The sequence below is a fragment of the Falco punctatus genome (assembly GCF_963210335.1).
Source record: "Falco punctatus genome assembly, chromosome: 5".
Lineage (NCBI taxonomy): Eukaryota > Metazoa > Chordata > Aves > Falconiformes > Falconidae > Falco > Falco punctatus.
In genome coordinates this window covers 45,434,275-45,452,606 of record NC_137584.1, presented here as the reverse complement: position 1 = coordinate 45,452,606, position 18,332 = coordinate 45,434,275, and the positions used below count along the sequence as shown (strand labels likewise).

Here is an 18,332-nt window from a genome sequence, read left to right as displayed (position 1 = left end):
AGCCAGTGGTCCACCAGATCAATGGCTGATCTTCTGGCACTAGAAACTGGTGCATTAATCAGCTTCTTTGAGATTGCTATAAGCATGAAGACCAAAAAACACTTTGTGTGGAAAGCAGTATGGAGTATTAAGTTGTAGTCTGAAACGTTAAAAAGGACTACCAGGTCAAACCTTTTGCGACTACCTTTAAAAGCAACACTTCACAAAGCAATTAGTGAACTGGAAGTCTGTGGTTAAATAATGCACATTTAGTCTTTACTCTAAACGACACCGTTTACCAGTTTAATTCTAGCTACACTGCCTGTCACTATTATGTTGTCAGCATACAAGGAACTGTTCCTTTAATTTATTGTGACAGACCACACTTGTGGTTTAGGTTTATAGACTACAGACGTTTCAACTTACTGATGGAATTTGGGAAACAGAATTCGATCTTTTCAGGCGCCTTCGTGTTAGATTATTCTCCATTTCATTGACTTCTGATTTTAGTTTATCCAACTTTTTCTTTTGAATCTCAAGTTCTCGTTGAAGTCGCTCCATCCTCGCCTTCTGGTGTACCAGTAAAGCTGCAATACATAAAGTCCCATTTTATCTACTTTATTACCCTTCACACAGCAACATCAGATAAAGATGAAAGTTAGTATTCTTTTGGGAAAATACAAAAACATTGCTACAGATTGCCTTTCCATTCTCCTCACAAGAAAATCTCTGCCATAGGAAAGAAAACGTGGTATTTTTCAAAACAGCACAAATCAATTACAGATTACAAGCAAATACAATGCGAAAGTCACACAATGTAACAGATGACCATAGAAAATTTAGCTGTGATCTGTAAAAACCTTCCAAAACCCCAACCAATCTACACGAATGACTACCAGAAACCAAACCCATATGTTTCCTTGCATTGTATTCAGCCCAACCATTGTAGAACAGGTAGTATGAAGAGGATTTCAGAGAGACAGCTGCAATACAGAATACTATATATGCTAGATAAGCATCAAGATTTTGATTTTTACTGCTATTTGGATTGGAACATAATCCAATGTTCTTGTCATTGCAGGAGACACCAAATGAAACTAAATCAGAAAGTACTACAAGTAATACCACTGGCAAACATCAGTTATATTTATCGCAGAGGCTGGATTGTATGCCATTTTATCCCTAAACTATGGTGCCGAACCATTAGGTCAGCTTCTAATTTCTAACACTGCTTACTATTTGTAAAGAAAATGGCATGAGACCTAATTTAAAAATGGTGAAATGTGAAATTAACATTTAAACCACAGCTTTTAAAGATCTAAAGAACATAAGCAGCGAAGATGCAATCAAATTCATACAACTTAAGGAGTTTATTTCATTGAAGATATATTATTAAATATCACTATGCAGGCAGATAACACTGCTCAAAGCAATTATCACCTTCTATAAAAATGGAGAATTATTAAATAAACCCAACAATTATTTCAACTTCTGCACAACCACTCATTCATCCATGAAATTACTAACAGACATAAACTAAGATCAGTTTCACAGACCACGGACACCTTTATAGCACTGAGAAAATTTTAAAATACCTTGTTATTGCTACTTTTTTTATAAAGATTGAATTTGCCTCAGAAGTGTTGAAGCAAAACTCTGGCTGGAACATTATGTTTAATTCACCACGATTTCTTCAAGTACTAGAAAGTCAGAACCACTCAAATTTGGTTGGTTAGGTTTCCTGACTAGTAGTAAAGGAAAAAATGGCACACCAAAAAGATACAGCTTTCCACATCTTTGGCAAGCAGAACTGCTCTCTGCTGCAATTCCTGCCTGTTCATTCATTCACACATCATATTTTGTCTTCCAGAGGTTCTTCAAAAGGAACAATCATGCCAAACTATTTTTGTACAGTGTAACAGAGCTGCAAGGCCTTACTGAGATTCAGCCTAGGCTTTTGAGTCACTTGTGTTAAAAAGATACTGAGATGACAAAGGTGCTTGAGCTTCTGCTTGATTTTGTTCAATTTAGAAACATCTACATAAACAGGCATCTACACTGGGGGCAGCCCCTGGTCACACTACAGTTGCAGCTGTGCTCACATGCAATATAAAAATATAGTAACTGACATGCCAGGATAACAATTTTTGTTGAAGACTTGGGATCATCAGGTAAGCAGTCTCAAAATACTCCCTCCCCTCTTGACAAGCCTTCTAGAAACAGCTGAAAACTTCTTCCCATTTATGAACTCCAGAAATTAAAAATGTAGCTACAACTATAAAGAAAGGAAATCAAAGTCTACTTTGCAGAGAGAGTGCAAGCCCTTTTTCCTTCTACACTTTATTTCCACTTTTAGATAGTCCTAATTTTCATTACCTTGGTATTACTGCTGAGGCAACACCTCAAAGCCCAGGTTATTGGTACTTGACCTGCAGGAACACAGCTTTGCTCTACCAACCAGACTCTGAACTCTTCAGACCTGTCTAACTGTGGATGCAGGCTGCTGGTGAGCAGCAAGTATGCTGGATATGAAAAGCGAGGAAGACTGCTATCACAGTTACCTCCAGGATGCATGACACGGCCTCAAGGGTAAGTCTAGCATCTCTGGAGGACTTTGCCCTGGCTTTAAGTGTTGGCTTTCACATAGAATTTGGTAGTTTTGCTTAAATACCATTTCAACAGCTGTAGGAAAAAATAGGGTGGGGAAAACAAAAATCTCCCCATATTCCACTGCAGTATTTATTAATGAAAAACAGAATTTAGGTATTCAGCTCCCTCTAGTGTTGACCAGAGCAACTGAAAACGCTAAGAAAAATGCCGCACACTTCTGAATCTAATGCAATTCAGCTACTAGACCTCATTTACACTTAATGGACCTTTTGATAACCCTGTGTTTCTTGCACAAAGGAAATCCCACCTACACAGACTCTACACAGATTAATCTGGAGTACAAGCCAGAAATCCTCATGCTTGCACTTGTTTATTCAGACATCCTTAAAAAGCAGCTGTTTACTGTAATCATCCTAGCAAAAGTACAAAGGTTGCCTCCTTGACTTGTCATTATTGTACCACAACCAGAACAGATTTCATGTTCAACTTTTTAATGATGTGCAAACAGGGTATTATGCACATTCAATTTTTTCAGCTTCTGCATGTTCACGTTCAGCTGATTGGCAAGAACAGTACAGCAAATGCCACCGTTTCCTTTGACATTCAAAGTGCACATTTTCCACAAAAATGCTGCAAATCATTATAATTACAGGGAGCATGAAAGTCTAGAGGACAAAAGTTCACCTTTCCTTTCTTAGAGACCTACTCAACCAGGTACTGAATCTACTTGTAAATTTGAAAATGTATGCCCAATTGTTTTCTCAAAGCCTTTGTGAATCTGAATTTTAAACAATTACTGCTTTAGAGTGTCTTTTATTATTTTAAATGTTTCTAAGAAAAAAACTAATCTAGGAACACAATTTCACCCTATGCTACAGATTTATGAGTTTCTGAAATTTCTAAAGACCGCCAAATATAGAGGGAAAGGGAATCCTGGCAATGGAATTACTCTGTGACAGTAGAAATCCTCAGGCCACACTTATGTTTGTGCACATTTTCAAAGTCCGTATCTGAAGCTGCACAAAATTCAGTCATTTAATATGCATTTAATACGCAATTTCAAGAGTTCACATTGCTTTTTTTCTCCCCTCCCTTTCCAAAATTCTTTTCATTTATTTTTTTTGAAGTGTCACTCAAAAGTGGGGCCTTATATACACAGCCAAATAGAGAGCTGTATTTTTTTTCTTAAACCACGTGATGTTAAGGGCTTAAGGCCCCTTGGAGGATGGGGCACAGCTGTATCTCATTCAAGTTGTGTGGGTGGTTTTGTTGGTTTTTTTAAACATCTACAAGGACTGGTTAGTATTTTAAGAAGTTTGTTTCCTGGAGCTTTTTCTCTTTCTGAAAATTTTAAAGAGCTCCAGGAAACCAAAGCAAGAAATGTACAAAATGTCTAATTACCAAACTAATTTATCAATTAACATATTTAAACCACAGAACTGCTAAGTAAAAATACATCCACATACATACCTATTATTGGTACTAATGATCAACTCTATGCATATGACCTTCTGCCCAAGTTAAAGAAAACGTGAACAAGTCAGACAAAAGCCAAGATGTACTGAACTAAGGGACTTAAGCTTTCTAGTATAAAAACATAGATAATAAAGATTTTATTACACAATTATGTATTTTCTTGATAGTTTTTGGCTGTATAATGGGCAGGCATCCTATACACAGAGCGAGCAACTTATAACTGTTTAGCCTCACTACTCAACATATGACTGCATGCACTGTGAGCGTATATCACAACAACATTCTGAGTACAAAATTTTCAGTTTTTAACAGGATTTCACTGGTTTTCATCTGTAAGACACTTTATACTAAATTGCATATTGAAATCTTAGGTAATTACATCATTAATAAAATTACATTAGAAATTGAAATCTCTGCTAAGTAATGAGAAATGATACTCCTGTACGTGCAGAGAACTGACACTAAATAGATTAGCATAAAAAATGCATCCTTCTTTGGCTGTCCTCTTGGGCACATGCATCTAGCAGTATTTTTCTCACAGCATTATTAATTCTTACTGACTTTAGTAGTGGATGAGTAGTCTCAACGTTTCCACAAGCAAGTCCGCAGTATCTCAAATTGGAACTCCAGAAAATATTCTGAGAAGTGTGGTGACAGTGAGTTTCTTAGCATCACAAAGTCAGTGGAGGAGATACAACCTAGCACTCCCGGGTGACCACGCTGATTTTATCTGAGCAGTACCCTACTCCTTTTCATGTCATATAACCTCCAGTTCTGACAGCAAACAAAGAGATCTGTGGCTGTCTTCTACTAGCCACTCTGACTTACTTGAGAGGAAAACCAGAAATCTAATCATGGAAGATGACTGGAGTGCTTACACACGCCATAACTGAAGTAAAGCTTCTTAGGTGGCAGGCAGAAGCACTTGCAGATAGGCTCAACGGGACTTCTATTCTCCTGGGTTGGACCACGCACATAAATGTATTTCACCAGAACAAAGTAAAGGAAACCCCTTTTGACAACAAAGCAACTCCACCTTCCACATTCCTTCTACCCCAAGCCAGTTTCAGTTCTCCCTGCCAAGAAAAGGAACATTCTGGGCAGAAACGGAAAAGCTGATAAAAATACAGTTTTCTCTAATCATGGCCGGAGGAACTACTCACCTGTTCTGACTAAAATTAAAATGAGATAAGCACCTAGCATGAAAGGTTTTGTGCACAGTCTGGATAAATTATAAGCAGCATAGAACATGGCCTCACAATGGAAAGCATCAAGTAACTCAAATCCCTTTCAGTATGTAACAGAAAAACACACCTATAAAACAGTTTTTTATAAGCAATAATTAGGACTGCCAGACATCAAGATCATACAAGTCTATCACACACTCCTCAACTTTCCAAAGATTAAATAGTTACAAAAACTTAAAAAAAAAAAATATATTGCACTTGTTGCAGCAGAAATGGAACAACATCATGCCAGAAATCCCAAACGCTTCTGAATGTAAAGAACCTCAGAAGCATGACTGTATGAACTAGTGAAGGACACAGAAAGATAGTGTTTCCCTAAGGTCCCTAAAGCTGCACCAGCCCACATCATGCATGTACACTTCATCTAAAAACTGTGTCTATGTCTTGGCTTCAGGAACAACTGGGCTCCACAGCAGGTATGAGCCAGTCGACACTTTTGAATTCTAGGCTGCATAGCAGAAACAGACATTGCAAGGTCACCCCAGCTCGATAAACTGGACGCTGATACCCACAGCCTGTTGAGATTATGCAGGAATTGTGCAGGATCGCGCAGGAAGACAGATTACAGCAGCCATCACTACCAGGGGTACAAGTAATTAAAAGCTAGACCTGGTAGAAGTCAGTCCCATCAGAAAGACAGAACAGGATAAGGGGACACTCTTCCCAACAGGTACCTAAAATGCAGAATGCTTGGAAAGCAAGTTCATGATCTAGAAGAATATTTAGAGCCTAAGGACAAGATTTTGATTGCTTACTTTCTGGGTATCTACAGTCTTCTAGAACAGCCATTCAAGTCTCTCTTCAGATTAAGGAAAGGGAATACCACTCCTGGAGGGCTACTTATTTTGCTTATCTACAGATTAATCTGTTTCTGAAGTTCTTTAAACTCTTCACTGATTATGCAAAACAGCCTAGGATGATCTGTTTTTTTGGTTGGACACCTACCCTTTTAGACACTTGAGTTAGGATGGATTATTCTCTCACCAAAGGTATAATTACATCCAGACATACTGCACAAGCTACAATCAGTTATTTACTTCATTACTGTAGGACTCCAGATAAAGACTAGGTTTCCAGTGTCCTGATCACTGTACTTACTTTTACAAACCAAAATGGCTAAATTAATCTAAAGAATGTTTAGAACTGTCTTGGAACAAGCCAGTTTAACAACATTGAATTGTTCACTAAGTCCAAAGAGGACCAATGAGGTCAAAGACAAATATTTTGACAACCCACCCTGAACACTACTTAAGTATCCTAAGACTCATTCACCACCTTTATCCAAAAGTCCACGAGGGTTAATAAACCATCAAGTTGGTAATAAAAGCATGCAAAACCATAGAAATAGAAGAAAAAGATTAACAGGTCGGGTTGCCACATCATCTCTTTGAAGTTTTACCCTCCCATTACCACCGATGCTTTAAAATAGCTTTCTTTGGTGTGGCAGTCCTTCTCCTATTTTCAAACATAACATAAGTATCAAGATTTTCAGCGTTTTATTGTCAGGCCAACACTTTGTCCCACTAATTGCTTTTGAAGTCTGCTTTTCTTGCTTCTTAAATAATACTCACAAAAAGAAAAATGGGAACATTATCCAGTGGAAACAGTATCTCAACTGATTCAAAAATCTGCCAGTAGACTTGTAACTTTAAATCATTATGACAAATCGAACAAGCTTACATGTTTCTTTCACAACAACAAAAAAATGAAGATGCTATGACTCCACTTCATTAAGCAGATAACATATCTACTTAAGACAAACAGAAGAATTATTTCCAAATATTTAGTTGCATGTCTTTCCCATATAAAGAAATCTATGATTTGCTTATAAAGCTTTTTTATTTATTTAGGAAATGCTCATGAATGCTAAAGATGAAGATACACTATTAACATCACAAAGGTTATCAACGGCTTCCTGCTCTGTACTGAACTGACAACCTGGTTGAAATCTCTACTATTTATATTAAGAATATTACCTTGCGTGTAGGCAGCATCATCAGATCCCATACTCAATTTCCGTGCATCACTGATCCTATCCACATGTGCTAAAACAGGGTCAGTAAGATGCTGGATACCCTCTGGTTCAACATAGTGATCAGGAAGGTTTAGAAGGTTTGTAGGTTCAAAGGTTGGGGACACTACCCCTGGGGAAACTGCAGGGGGCTTATTTGGAGAAACTGTAATTTTAAAAGTATATTTTGTGTTAGGTTGCGTAACCACCACTCGAGGAGAGGTTGCAGTGGTGCTGTTGCCCACTGCTCGACTCTTGGGTGGATGGTGATGAATAAATGCAGGACCCATGCTTACTTGACCAGACATATTCCTAGAAGTGGCAGATACTCCAGGATTTGTTGATATGAAAAGCGTGGGCTGGTTCCGAACAACTTGATCATCTCCTGTTGTGGCATTTGCTGAAATGTAGACCTTGGGCTGACCGCGTGTGATCACTTCATCAGTATTTGGAGGACTGGCCGATATGTAAACAGTGGGTTGACTTCTACTTAATGTCTGGCTGTTGAGGGAAGAGGAAGTAGCGGAGGTGCGAGGGCCAGTTGAACGCAACTTAGAAGAACTGTTTCTTTGTGGTGGTTCAAGTTTGATTTCAATTTGGTTTTTGCGAGGTCCTGTGGATATATTCTGAATGTTGTATTGGCTATGAGCAGAGGATTGTGAGCTACCAGATGAATGAATCATAGGTGCTTGTGGAGTTGTAGGAGAACTGATAGGCATATAGACATGAGAAGTCTGGTGGCCTTGCTGATTTGCCTGCGTTGAGTGTTGCGATGAGGTATGTGGCGTAGTACTGGATGTAGGAAGAGTAGTCCAGGGACTTGGCTGCGAAGGCTGGTAGGCTTGCTGAGGATGCATGGGATTAAACTGAGATGCCCAGCCCGGCTGCTGCTGTGTCTGTCGAGTGGTACCACTAGGAGCTGTGATGTAAGGCCTAATATAGATAGAATTTCCCTGTGGACTGTTAAGTACAGGAGGAGGTACACCATGTATGTGCAAAGATGTAGGGGTATTACGACCAGGCTGAATATTTGGGGCTAAAGTTACCATAATGGGATTGAATCTGGGTGTTTGTTGAGACAAGTTAGATACTCCTTTGCTGCCTAGGTGAAATCCAAGATGCTGCCCTGGATTAGAAGTACTAACTGTATTGGCCATTCCAAAGACGTTAAATCCTTGTGGAACCTGCGCAGGTGCTGTCTGTGGTTCCTGCTGAAACAGTTCATTGTTGGACTGACTGGTTTGAAGGTGTCCATCACTAACGCTGTGAGATAGAGTCCTACTTCCATTCATTCTACCTCCTTCTCTTCCATGGTGATACACGTTCTGTGACTGCAAATCCAAATTAAGAGATGTCATGTGATTTCGTAGTCCAGGAATCCCAGAATCATCCGAAAAACCTAGGTCTCCTTCACCGTAGAGATACTTTGTGCTCTCCTGAGAGAGAACTGCACAACAGGCATCCAAATTATTGTTATTCTACAAGAGAGAAATGAAAGTTCGACATTACTGAGAAAATCCCATCACAGTTAGATATATATGCACCCAATCATCATTGAACAATTAACAAGGTAGCATCAAACAGAAAGCTTTAGGTGGTTGGCTAGCATAGCTGCTACGCATTCACAAGGGGCTTGCATGTGAAGTTTACTATTTTGAGAACAGTGACTCAGTCACTGGCACCAAGGCCGGAGGTCTGCACTGCTGCTGAAGCAATGACAGGGAGATCTTGGACCTTGACAAACGAACATCATGCAGTATGATACACCTTGGATGAATAGTTCTCCTATTCCTTCTCAATTTCAGAACGATCTTCAGCAATGACCAAGTCTCTGGCTTGAGGGGGAAAATGACAGAAGGAATGGATTCACAGCACCATATTACTGGTTAATAACTTAAAAATAAGAGCAAAATACATGTTCATTTTAAAATGTTTTCCCAAACATTTCAATACCAGTTATACATTACCTCCTGCTGAAAATGGAAAGTTAATCTTACATAGAGAAAAAAAAAATAATCATGCTGACCCAAGGAGTTGTACATGACTTCAGAAGAAATGTAAAAATTCAGTTTAAACAAATAGAGCAGGATTACTCATTTGCAAGATGAAACTGTTAATGGAAAGCCCAGGGGATATTTGTATTTTTATTGTAAAACACTGCTTGCAAAGCTTTTAAATACTCACATTTGTACAAAGTTCCTTTATAAAACCTGTAACAGGATGACTTCGAACAAAACCCACAACCTAGCTGATTTCTTTTTAAGAACATTTCAGAAGCAAACCACTAATCCCTCACTGTTCTTTTACCACATGTTCAGTAATACTGTACTTGGATCTTCCCAATTCAGTTTCCTACATAAGGACTTTCAGAAAAGATTGAACATGCATCAGTGGCATAGTTTCTTAATACCGTGCTCTGTTCATACGGCTTTTCTTACAGATACCCCACCATACCCCCAACCTCCCAAGAAATAAAGGTTAATACTTTCAGCCAGAAGAGCACCTGTTGAGGCCCAGATATTATTAAAACTAAATAGGTGTCAAATTCATCCAGCACACAGAAATGAGTACTAGAAAGAATGCATACAGTCAAGGAAAACAACTGCATATGCCAAGTAGTAACATTATCAGTTAGTTAAAGAATAATACAAGCACAATACATCGATCCATGCTACATGCTTTGTGCCAAGTTATTTTTGTCAAACTAGCAGACAGGAGTTTTCATCCTTCAACCAGGATACAAGGTCATAAAGAATGCTGTGCAGACACAGCAAGACTGTCTCTACTTTACACATTAAAAAAAAAAAAAAAAAAAAAAAGGACAGACTTAACAGAAGTGGGAGAGGGACGACAAAGCTAAACTCCACCCACAAGACCAAAACTGTGTTCATACAGTCCAGAGGCAGTTCTGAATTAAAATAAAAAAATAATAAAATTCCTCAAAAAAACCTATCCACAAAAACTTTTCAAATACCAGGATTCCCTAAAGGCTATCTAACTAGCCAACTATATATAAGGATTATTGCAAGAAGTCTTGAAAGATATCAAAATGGATCAAATTGATACTATGCACACTGGCTCTAGTTTGGAGTAAGCACTGGAGGGCAAAGTAATCAAATTAAGTTAGTAGTGAAGAAAGGAACCACACACAGACAGAACAGTGGGTAAGAAAAGATAAGAACATAGCCTTGTATTTGTTGCAAAGGAGACAAGGGAGCCAGAAAAGGGAAAAAGATAGGATGCCACAGAAAAACAAGCTAGAAAGATTTTAAAGGCAGATTTTGCATGAACTTAAGTGAATTAAAATTATTAACAGAAAGGCCAAAAATACCAAACCAAAAAGGAACAGGCCAAGCTTGCAAGGCCCTTACATTCAGCTTGAATGCATTTCTTAGGACAATTTTTTTTTCTTTTTTAAGACTGCATCCAATCAATTCCAAAATTTCAGTGACGTCAATGAGCAAATTGGAGAACTCAAAGGGGAAACGGGGGCACATGGAACCCCTGGCATCTTCTGGCTGGCAGAGGCAGAGTTTCAACCGCTTCTAGCTCTTTATAGATCAGAGAACCGGTTGATGGCAGAACTGAGCATATTCCAGCAAAACAATACCCCTCATCTTAGCTCTGCCCATGTCCCAATTGAGTTTAAAATGTTGGCACCCTGAAAGAGAAAGAAAAAAAAAGAAAGAATAAGAATGTTGGAGGGAAATGAGGAAGCAAGGAGAGGATGTAGACTTGAGGAGCAGGTAGTTACAGAATGCTCCAGATAAAAAAAAAAAAAAAAATACAAAAGGGGACAACGTCCACAGACTGGGGACACTGCAGTGACTCCTTTAAATGAGGAGAAGGGGACAGCTGAATGCAGGAGGCTTGTTTGGAAGAATGGAGGGATGCAAAACTTTTCAGGAACATTCAGTGCTGTCAGTCCAAGAAAGCAATAAAACTTTTTACTCCCCTAGATTACACAGGTTTAAGTTTCATCTTGTTAAGATTTTTGATGGTCCTCTGTTTTTAGTATACCAGATACTGGCTATTCACCTCAACATATTTGCATACTCTTTTTATCCTTAAGTTTTCCATTACAAGCATATAATGCTATAAACCTCCCTTTGAAAACAAGCTGAAAGTGTTTTGCTACAAAAATTCAAGGAGGAGGACTTAAGTATCTAGAGTTTTCCTGTACAATTCACAGTGATCCAAAGAAACTTTCTTGTTAAGAAAACCTCTTGGCAGTAGTATTACGAACTGTGTAACTGCTTAAACTCTCAGGTTCTCTCCTGGGATACCTTACACTTTCTGGTTTAAAACCAACCTCACTCTGACACGTTTGCACGTCAGGTACTGTGGGGGCAAGGCAAACCCACCATTTCTTATACCTGAGAATGTCCTTGAGTACTTATCTCTGACCTAAACCATAGTTACTGCATTTACTGGAAATTCCTTTGACTATGCTCAATTACAAGAAGGCAGAATTCAGGATTCAGATGCTGTTCCAGGAGTATTGCAAACACATACGAAAGTACTCTCAAATTCTGCTTTCCAGTTTTCACTGCCAGTCCAAGTACAAAATGTGTTGGTTTAAAGGGGTCATGTTAGTAGGCTTATTTAAGAAAATACACAAAAAAAATCCCACTATCTCAGAGGAGTAGCAGAGTTAGAAGCTGATTCAGAGAAACCAGAGCTCATGAAATTTCAAACCACCAACATGACAGGATTCTGTGAGTCTTAGAAGCTCTTAGTTAACAAAGAAACCAGCTTTCCAGCGTAAAAAAAAATAAAAAAACACAAAAATCAGTGTGCATATGGGGATGCACACAAAATACTGCACACAATTTTTGTTACCCTATGGAATTTTTTGAAGAACCTGTTATGAAAGCTGGCCTAAAATACTCCCTCAAAACCTTTCTCCCATATCTTTGTCAAAGTACGGGATGTATAGTATCTTTTGTTCAGTTATAAGGCTCCTTTTTATATACATATATAAAACAATCCACTGTATGCAACATTCTGAAGATTGCTGAGCCTCTCAAGAGCCAAGCACTACCTTTTAATTCATCAAGAATCACATTCAAAAGGTGATTACTGATGCATTCACTCTGTCAAGTCCATTGATCTTGCTCAACAAGCAGTTCTCACGTCTGAGGAACAAAACTGTACTTGTAGTTTAAGAATCAGATTAGTCCTACAGAGAACTAATGTAAAAATAGTGGTATACAATTCTGAAAACATATATAGACAAGTTACAGTCCAGCTCAGTTTCCTGTTCAGCTAAATATTTAGAGAGAAAATGTTGAGGAAAGCCTGAAGCCTCGTGAGCCCCAAGCAGAATTTTGCTCTATTGCAAACCAAAGCCAATTCTCTCAAAACCCCTGCAGTTTTCAGATTTTTACTCTAGTATGAATGGAAAGTCATGATAAAGTCTTGAAAATATGAACATTAAATTAGCAGTCACACTTTACTCCCAACAGTATAAACACTGTGTTTGGATGCACGTGCGTGTGACTACTTATACATATGTAAGTATACATATATATGTATTTTATAAATACAAATACATATTAAAAAGACAAACAATTACGGTATAAAGAATGTTTAATTGTAACCGCAGATGTCCTAGCCATAGTCCAGAGACAGCTAACTTCTGGGAACTCATGACCTATCTTTTTTCCAATCAAGCTGTGTATACTGATATCAGTATGAATATTCAGACAATCTTCTTATTATCCAGAGTACTCAAAGGTTCAATACCTTAGATAATGAAAAAAATCCAATCAGTATGGATGCCTTGGGACCACTGGCAAATGCAAAGCAAATGTTTAGACAACATAGTTAACAAATGCCGATAGACTTACTTAACTCTAGACATTCATGTATACCTATGTCAAGCTTTGGATGGGCATATCACTTCATCTGCTGACGTAGCTAATGTGATGTTATGGAGCAGAACTTGATACAAATTACCAGCATAAGTATTCTGATAGTGGTAGTATAGAACACACACAGCTGGAGGTCAAAGTTGATGACATGGCAGTCCATAGCCTTAGCACTAAGTGCAGTACCATACAAAAATGCTTTGTTATATCCATGTCCAATAGAAATCCATATAGATTAGCAGCACGGACTCCAAAGCTGCAACACCACAAACCCCAACAAACAACAAAACAAAAGGGCGGAAGCACACCAGTGCATCACACCTATTCAGGTGTAACATGATGGATGCTAGGCTACAACCTGACAGGCTGATTCAGAGCACATGGGTGTGCCTGCATTACACTCTCAGGCTCCCTGCTGCAGAAGATAGGCAAGGTCACCAGTACTGGCTCTGCAGGCCAAGGAAGCTGGGAGTGGAACACAGTGGGCAACCTGCACGAAGGCAAGGGCCCACCAATTACCTTGAAGCCTGATGGAGATCAGGTAGTAAAGTTGCTTCTGAATGTGCCCTGACCCTCAAAGCAAAAAAACCAACCCCACAAACCAAAACCCCACCCACAAACCAAACCAACTACTAAAAACCTGCATCTCTGTATCACTGCCTTAAATTATCGCTGCTGGACTCAAGTTGGCTTTGCATCTCTCCTTTTGCCACAGTTAGTTTTGGGTCTTGAGATGGCCAAAAGGCATAAGCATACTGATTGGTGAGACTGCAGTCTCCATGCACAAACTGATATACAGGCTGGTGTACCACGGGCCACTCCTGATTAGACAGGGGGGGGGTGGGGGCAAGAGAGGCCAATTTATCACTTAGCTTGCTGTGCAACATAAAGGAATTGTGTGTGTCTCACAAAAATGAAAAGAGAAAGAAAAAACTACTTTCAAAGGAGACACGCATATATAATGCTTAAAATAAGCAACACTGCTTACTTGTATACTCATTAACAGAACACTGACCTGTAGCATGCATCTGGATACAACACCTTCAGGTACCTCAGGAAACTTCTGTCGCAGGTCATGTAAAACCTGAATATCAATTTGCTGGCTTCCTTGGGCCATTCGTATATTGCCTGGTTAGGATTTTTTTCAATAGGCAGTTTTAGGCCTTAGTAAAGGGAGTACTCATCTCTTCTGTCCCAGCATTTTCTGGAAGAGGAAGGAAAGCCTTAAGACACTGAAAGCAGGTACTTCTGATGTAAAAAAACCCAAACAAACAACAACAAAACACTCCCCCAAAACCACCACCCTCGTAACCTCTTCCCAATTATGCAATAGAAGTCTGTATTTTACATCAACGTTTTCCCATGTGACATCTCTGGCTAACTAATTGTCCTTCACACACTCATAACCTTGAAAATTGCCCATTTATAGACACATCTCTTGATCAGTTCCCTTCTATTTTGGTTTATATATTGACATTATAAAATGTATTGGGAATAAAAAAATATTTGACTTATCAAAGTATTAAAATTCATGGTTTTAAGAACAGCATTTTTACTTAATCTAAAACACAAGTAAACACAAAGAAGTCCACATCAAAAATAGGAAGATAGTGTTCATTCCAGTTTTGAGTGTACCTACACTGTTACCTTTACCATCAGTGTTATTATTTACTATCAGGATATCGTGGCTAGAAATTCAGTGTTTCCAAGTTTCAGGATTTATTAGCAACAGCCTACTTGTTTTTCACCCAACAGAAGTAGTATTCTAAGATTATGACTAGAAGGAAATGACCCTATAACAACTTGGGTTTCTCCAGCACATTCTGTTTCTCCTTTGAAGGAAATCATGAAGAGTTATGAATAAGAATATATCACAATCACCCAATCAACACATTTATACAAATTACCTGTCCTGGTTATATAACATCTATAGGCTTTTACCAAGAAGAATTTCTACTAGTCATGTTCGGAAGAATGCACCTACGTGTTAAGCAATAGAATGGTATCCCCTTCATATAAACTAATATTACAAATAAACGTGCCCGTAGAGTTTATAAAAAACCTTAAGTAGTCAACTCCAACATCCATTTACCTCTTAAGCTACCAAATCTTATTCAAACATCTCTTATCAATTTATTCACTTGCCCCTCCTCTTCTCTACCTGCTTTTCTTTTTTTTGTCTCATATTCAACATGCACTATCACCCCACGCGCTGACTCATAGCAGCCGAAAACTGCCTCCAGTACCACAAGGTACCTGTACATGCTGCTCCCTGGATCCCATCAGCCCAAGTTCTTCCCCAGCAATCCCACTGGCACACTCTTTGTAAGTGAAACCTATGTGCTTGTGCTTCTTTAGTTCTATGCGCTAAAAGGGGACTAGTGGGAAGTTGATCAAGGAACAATAACCATGATTTTCTAGTGCATTAACAGCACTTGTGATTCAAATATAACGTAGTGCAATGCTACAACTTCTCTTGACACTGAAAAGATGGAAAAAACCTGCAAAGAATTGATGGGAAAGCACAAGGCACATCGTTTTCAGCAGTGATTACAAGACAGGCATAAATCTATTCCAGGATCACTGAACCATTATATCATGTACTAGTCCTAAACGACTCTATTACTTGTTTTCTCTAGTTCAAACTGATACAACTACTGGTCATTTAGTAATAGGTCTGAATCAGAACGCCTCCAATAATAGCTGAACATGATCTGAAAAGCAACACGTTAACCATTTTAACTTTCTGCCAACAATTTAAGAATAGCTCTGAAGAAAGAAAAAAATGGAAACAACCCAAAACACTGTTACTCTGGAGCCTCCATCTATATGCACTACACATAGGAAAAAGCAACTTGTTAGCTAATAAAATAGTGAAGACTGCAAGTCCTAAGAATATTCCAGTAAACATCTGATCATTATTTCAGTCCCATAAATTTAATCATCTCTGAAATAATCACAACACATACTTAAAAATACAAGAACAGAAATTTTTGTTAGAATACTTGAGATAAAACAGATCATAATCCTACCCCCAGTTTTTAGTGTACATAAAAACACAGTAGTCCACTACTGAAAACAGTATCACAACATCAAAATGTACAAGTACCAGCCAAGAATACTAGAACTGGAAACTAAGGTTATGGTATTCCTTCCCAAAATCCACATCCTGTGTATCTGACTATGCAAGTTCAGCTTCCCTTCTCTTCATGCACTTTATTAATCGACCCAGAGCCGGCCAACTCTTCAGGAGCTAGAGAGTCTGGTTCCCCCCTCTGATCTGTATGATTAAAGCCCACTGAAATAAAAAAAAACAGCTGTTTGCAAAGAGGTGACCAGTATGAAGATCTGTGAAAACAGCAGGCAATACTGGATTTTGAGTCCCACACAAGTAAAAGCACACATTTAACACTAGTGGTCACAGTATGATTACAGTTTAATTAGATACACATCTGCACTAATTCTGCATAAATTTACTCTGCATATACCAAGACTGCTGTCTCAAAGGGGTAGAGAAATATTGAAGACAAGAAATATTGAAGGTATCCCGTGGCTGCTGCTATCAGTATCCAAGATCAGTAATTTAAAGGTAGCATGGATACACCTAAACAAACTGCGGTCTGACTTCAAACTGAAGTTTAGACACACCTAAGAGGCTTCAGAAACTGCAACACTGGACAAGCAGAGATTAAAATATTTTGTTTCTAATTCAAGCTATACATCTGAAAAACAACCATATTCAAAAGCCAGCTGAAGCAGCAAGTCTTGGCTTACGCAACTGAGAAAAGCCACCCCAACCAGAGAGAAAAGCAAGTATGTACCTCATTTGATATAAAAAGCTGTAATTTATTTTCTACCAGAAAAAAGTATCAGGCTTCTACTCTGTTATAGAGCAAAGCTACATTAAACATAACATTAATAGGGTTAAAATAAGATAAGAATTGCAGAAGTTAAAATGAAGACATGAAACAGTCTGTAAACACGACTTCAAGTGCTGGAGTTAATTACCCTTCCCACTTCACATGCACTGGCTAGCACAATGTGCAGTATGTACATATATTGTTAAAACAACACTAAAGCCTGTTTACATTTACCCAGGTTTAAAGCAAGCAATTCATAAAGGTTTGGGAATCAAGAATACTGTTAAGTGTCCCTGAAGTCTTGGAGCAAATGGCTGCTCACTATGGCAGACCCAAAGGAAGAGCGCACAAGCTTCAGCCAGAGCAGAGCACACTCCCCTGCAAGTACCTTTCACAGCCATCTGCCCTTGGCTTGGATTGACAGGGACCGAGATCCTGCTTCCAACTGTTGAAAATACACGCCCTCAGACAGAAAAAGCTAGCTGGGTTGACACTGTTCTGAAATCTTACATTCCTAAACTCTGAAAAAGTCAACTCCATGGAAGTAGTAGCACAATTTTAAAAATTAATGAACCATGCCTCACTAAAAACACACCTGTTATTTCTTCAGTGGTTTACAACCTAGACAAATCTGAGCAGTGACAAAACACTATTGATCTTACACTTTCTTTCAAGCAGCTATTAAGAAAAACACTGTTAACCAGAGAAAAAAACCCGTCAAATTAAGCAATTGATTCAATTGTTTATCAATGATAACTGTATTGCAATGCTTCTCCAATAAAAATTCAAAGCTGGCAAGATCACAGCAAGTCCAGAAAAATACAGGTTTCTCTTAACAAGAAAGAAACTGGTTTCCCTTAGCTGAGTATCAAATGCCATTTTCCACCCCTCTTACACTGAGTAGCCCATTAAACTTACTGCTAAATAAGCAGTTAACCCCCCTCAATCCTCCGAAGACCTCTTAATTTTTTTCCATCTTCTCTAACCTACACTAAAGTAATCCATACCAGAACACACTGTATTATTATCAGGACAGTATTTTCTACACTCTCCATCTCAAATTCCCTGAACAGTACTGAAAAGTTTGTATCTACTCTTAATATAATTTTCCATATTTTGTCTGATGTATCATATTGGCAAAACAGCACCCTCACAGGTCTTACAGAAAAAACTGCAAGGGGAAAGATTCATGCATCCAGTCTTCTAGTGAAAAGCACAGAGAATAGATTAACCCCCTGCCCTTATTTAAAACATTTAAAACCAGGAGAACGTTCCA

At 38.5% G+C, this 18,332-nt stretch overlaps 1 protein-coding gene across 3 annotated transcripts in view; it reads right to left on the bottom strand.

Annotated features, from left to right (window-relative positions):
• TAB2 (TGF-beta activated kinase 1 (MAP3K7) binding protein 2) overlaps positions 1–18,332 on the bottom strand; it is a 67,696-nt gene that overhangs the window by 5,961 nt on the left and 43,403 nt on the right. For 2 of the 3 annotated variants that reach the window (XM_080389640.1, XM_080389641.1), the window contains exons 2-4: positions 14,212–14,400; positions 7,289–8,801; positions 406–566 (exon numbers count right to left, since the gene is read on the bottom strand). In XM_080389640.1, coding sequence (XP_080245766.1) covers positions 406–566; positions 7,289–8,801; positions 14,212–14,313 — 1,776 coding nt within the window. In that variant the 5' untranslated portion in view covers positions 14,314–14,400. Of the gene's footprint in view, positions 1–405; positions 567–7,288; positions 8,802–10,694; positions 10,985–14,211; positions 14,401–18,332 lie in introns of those variants that run through there. The other variant, XM_080389639.1, reaches the window with a different exon arrangement.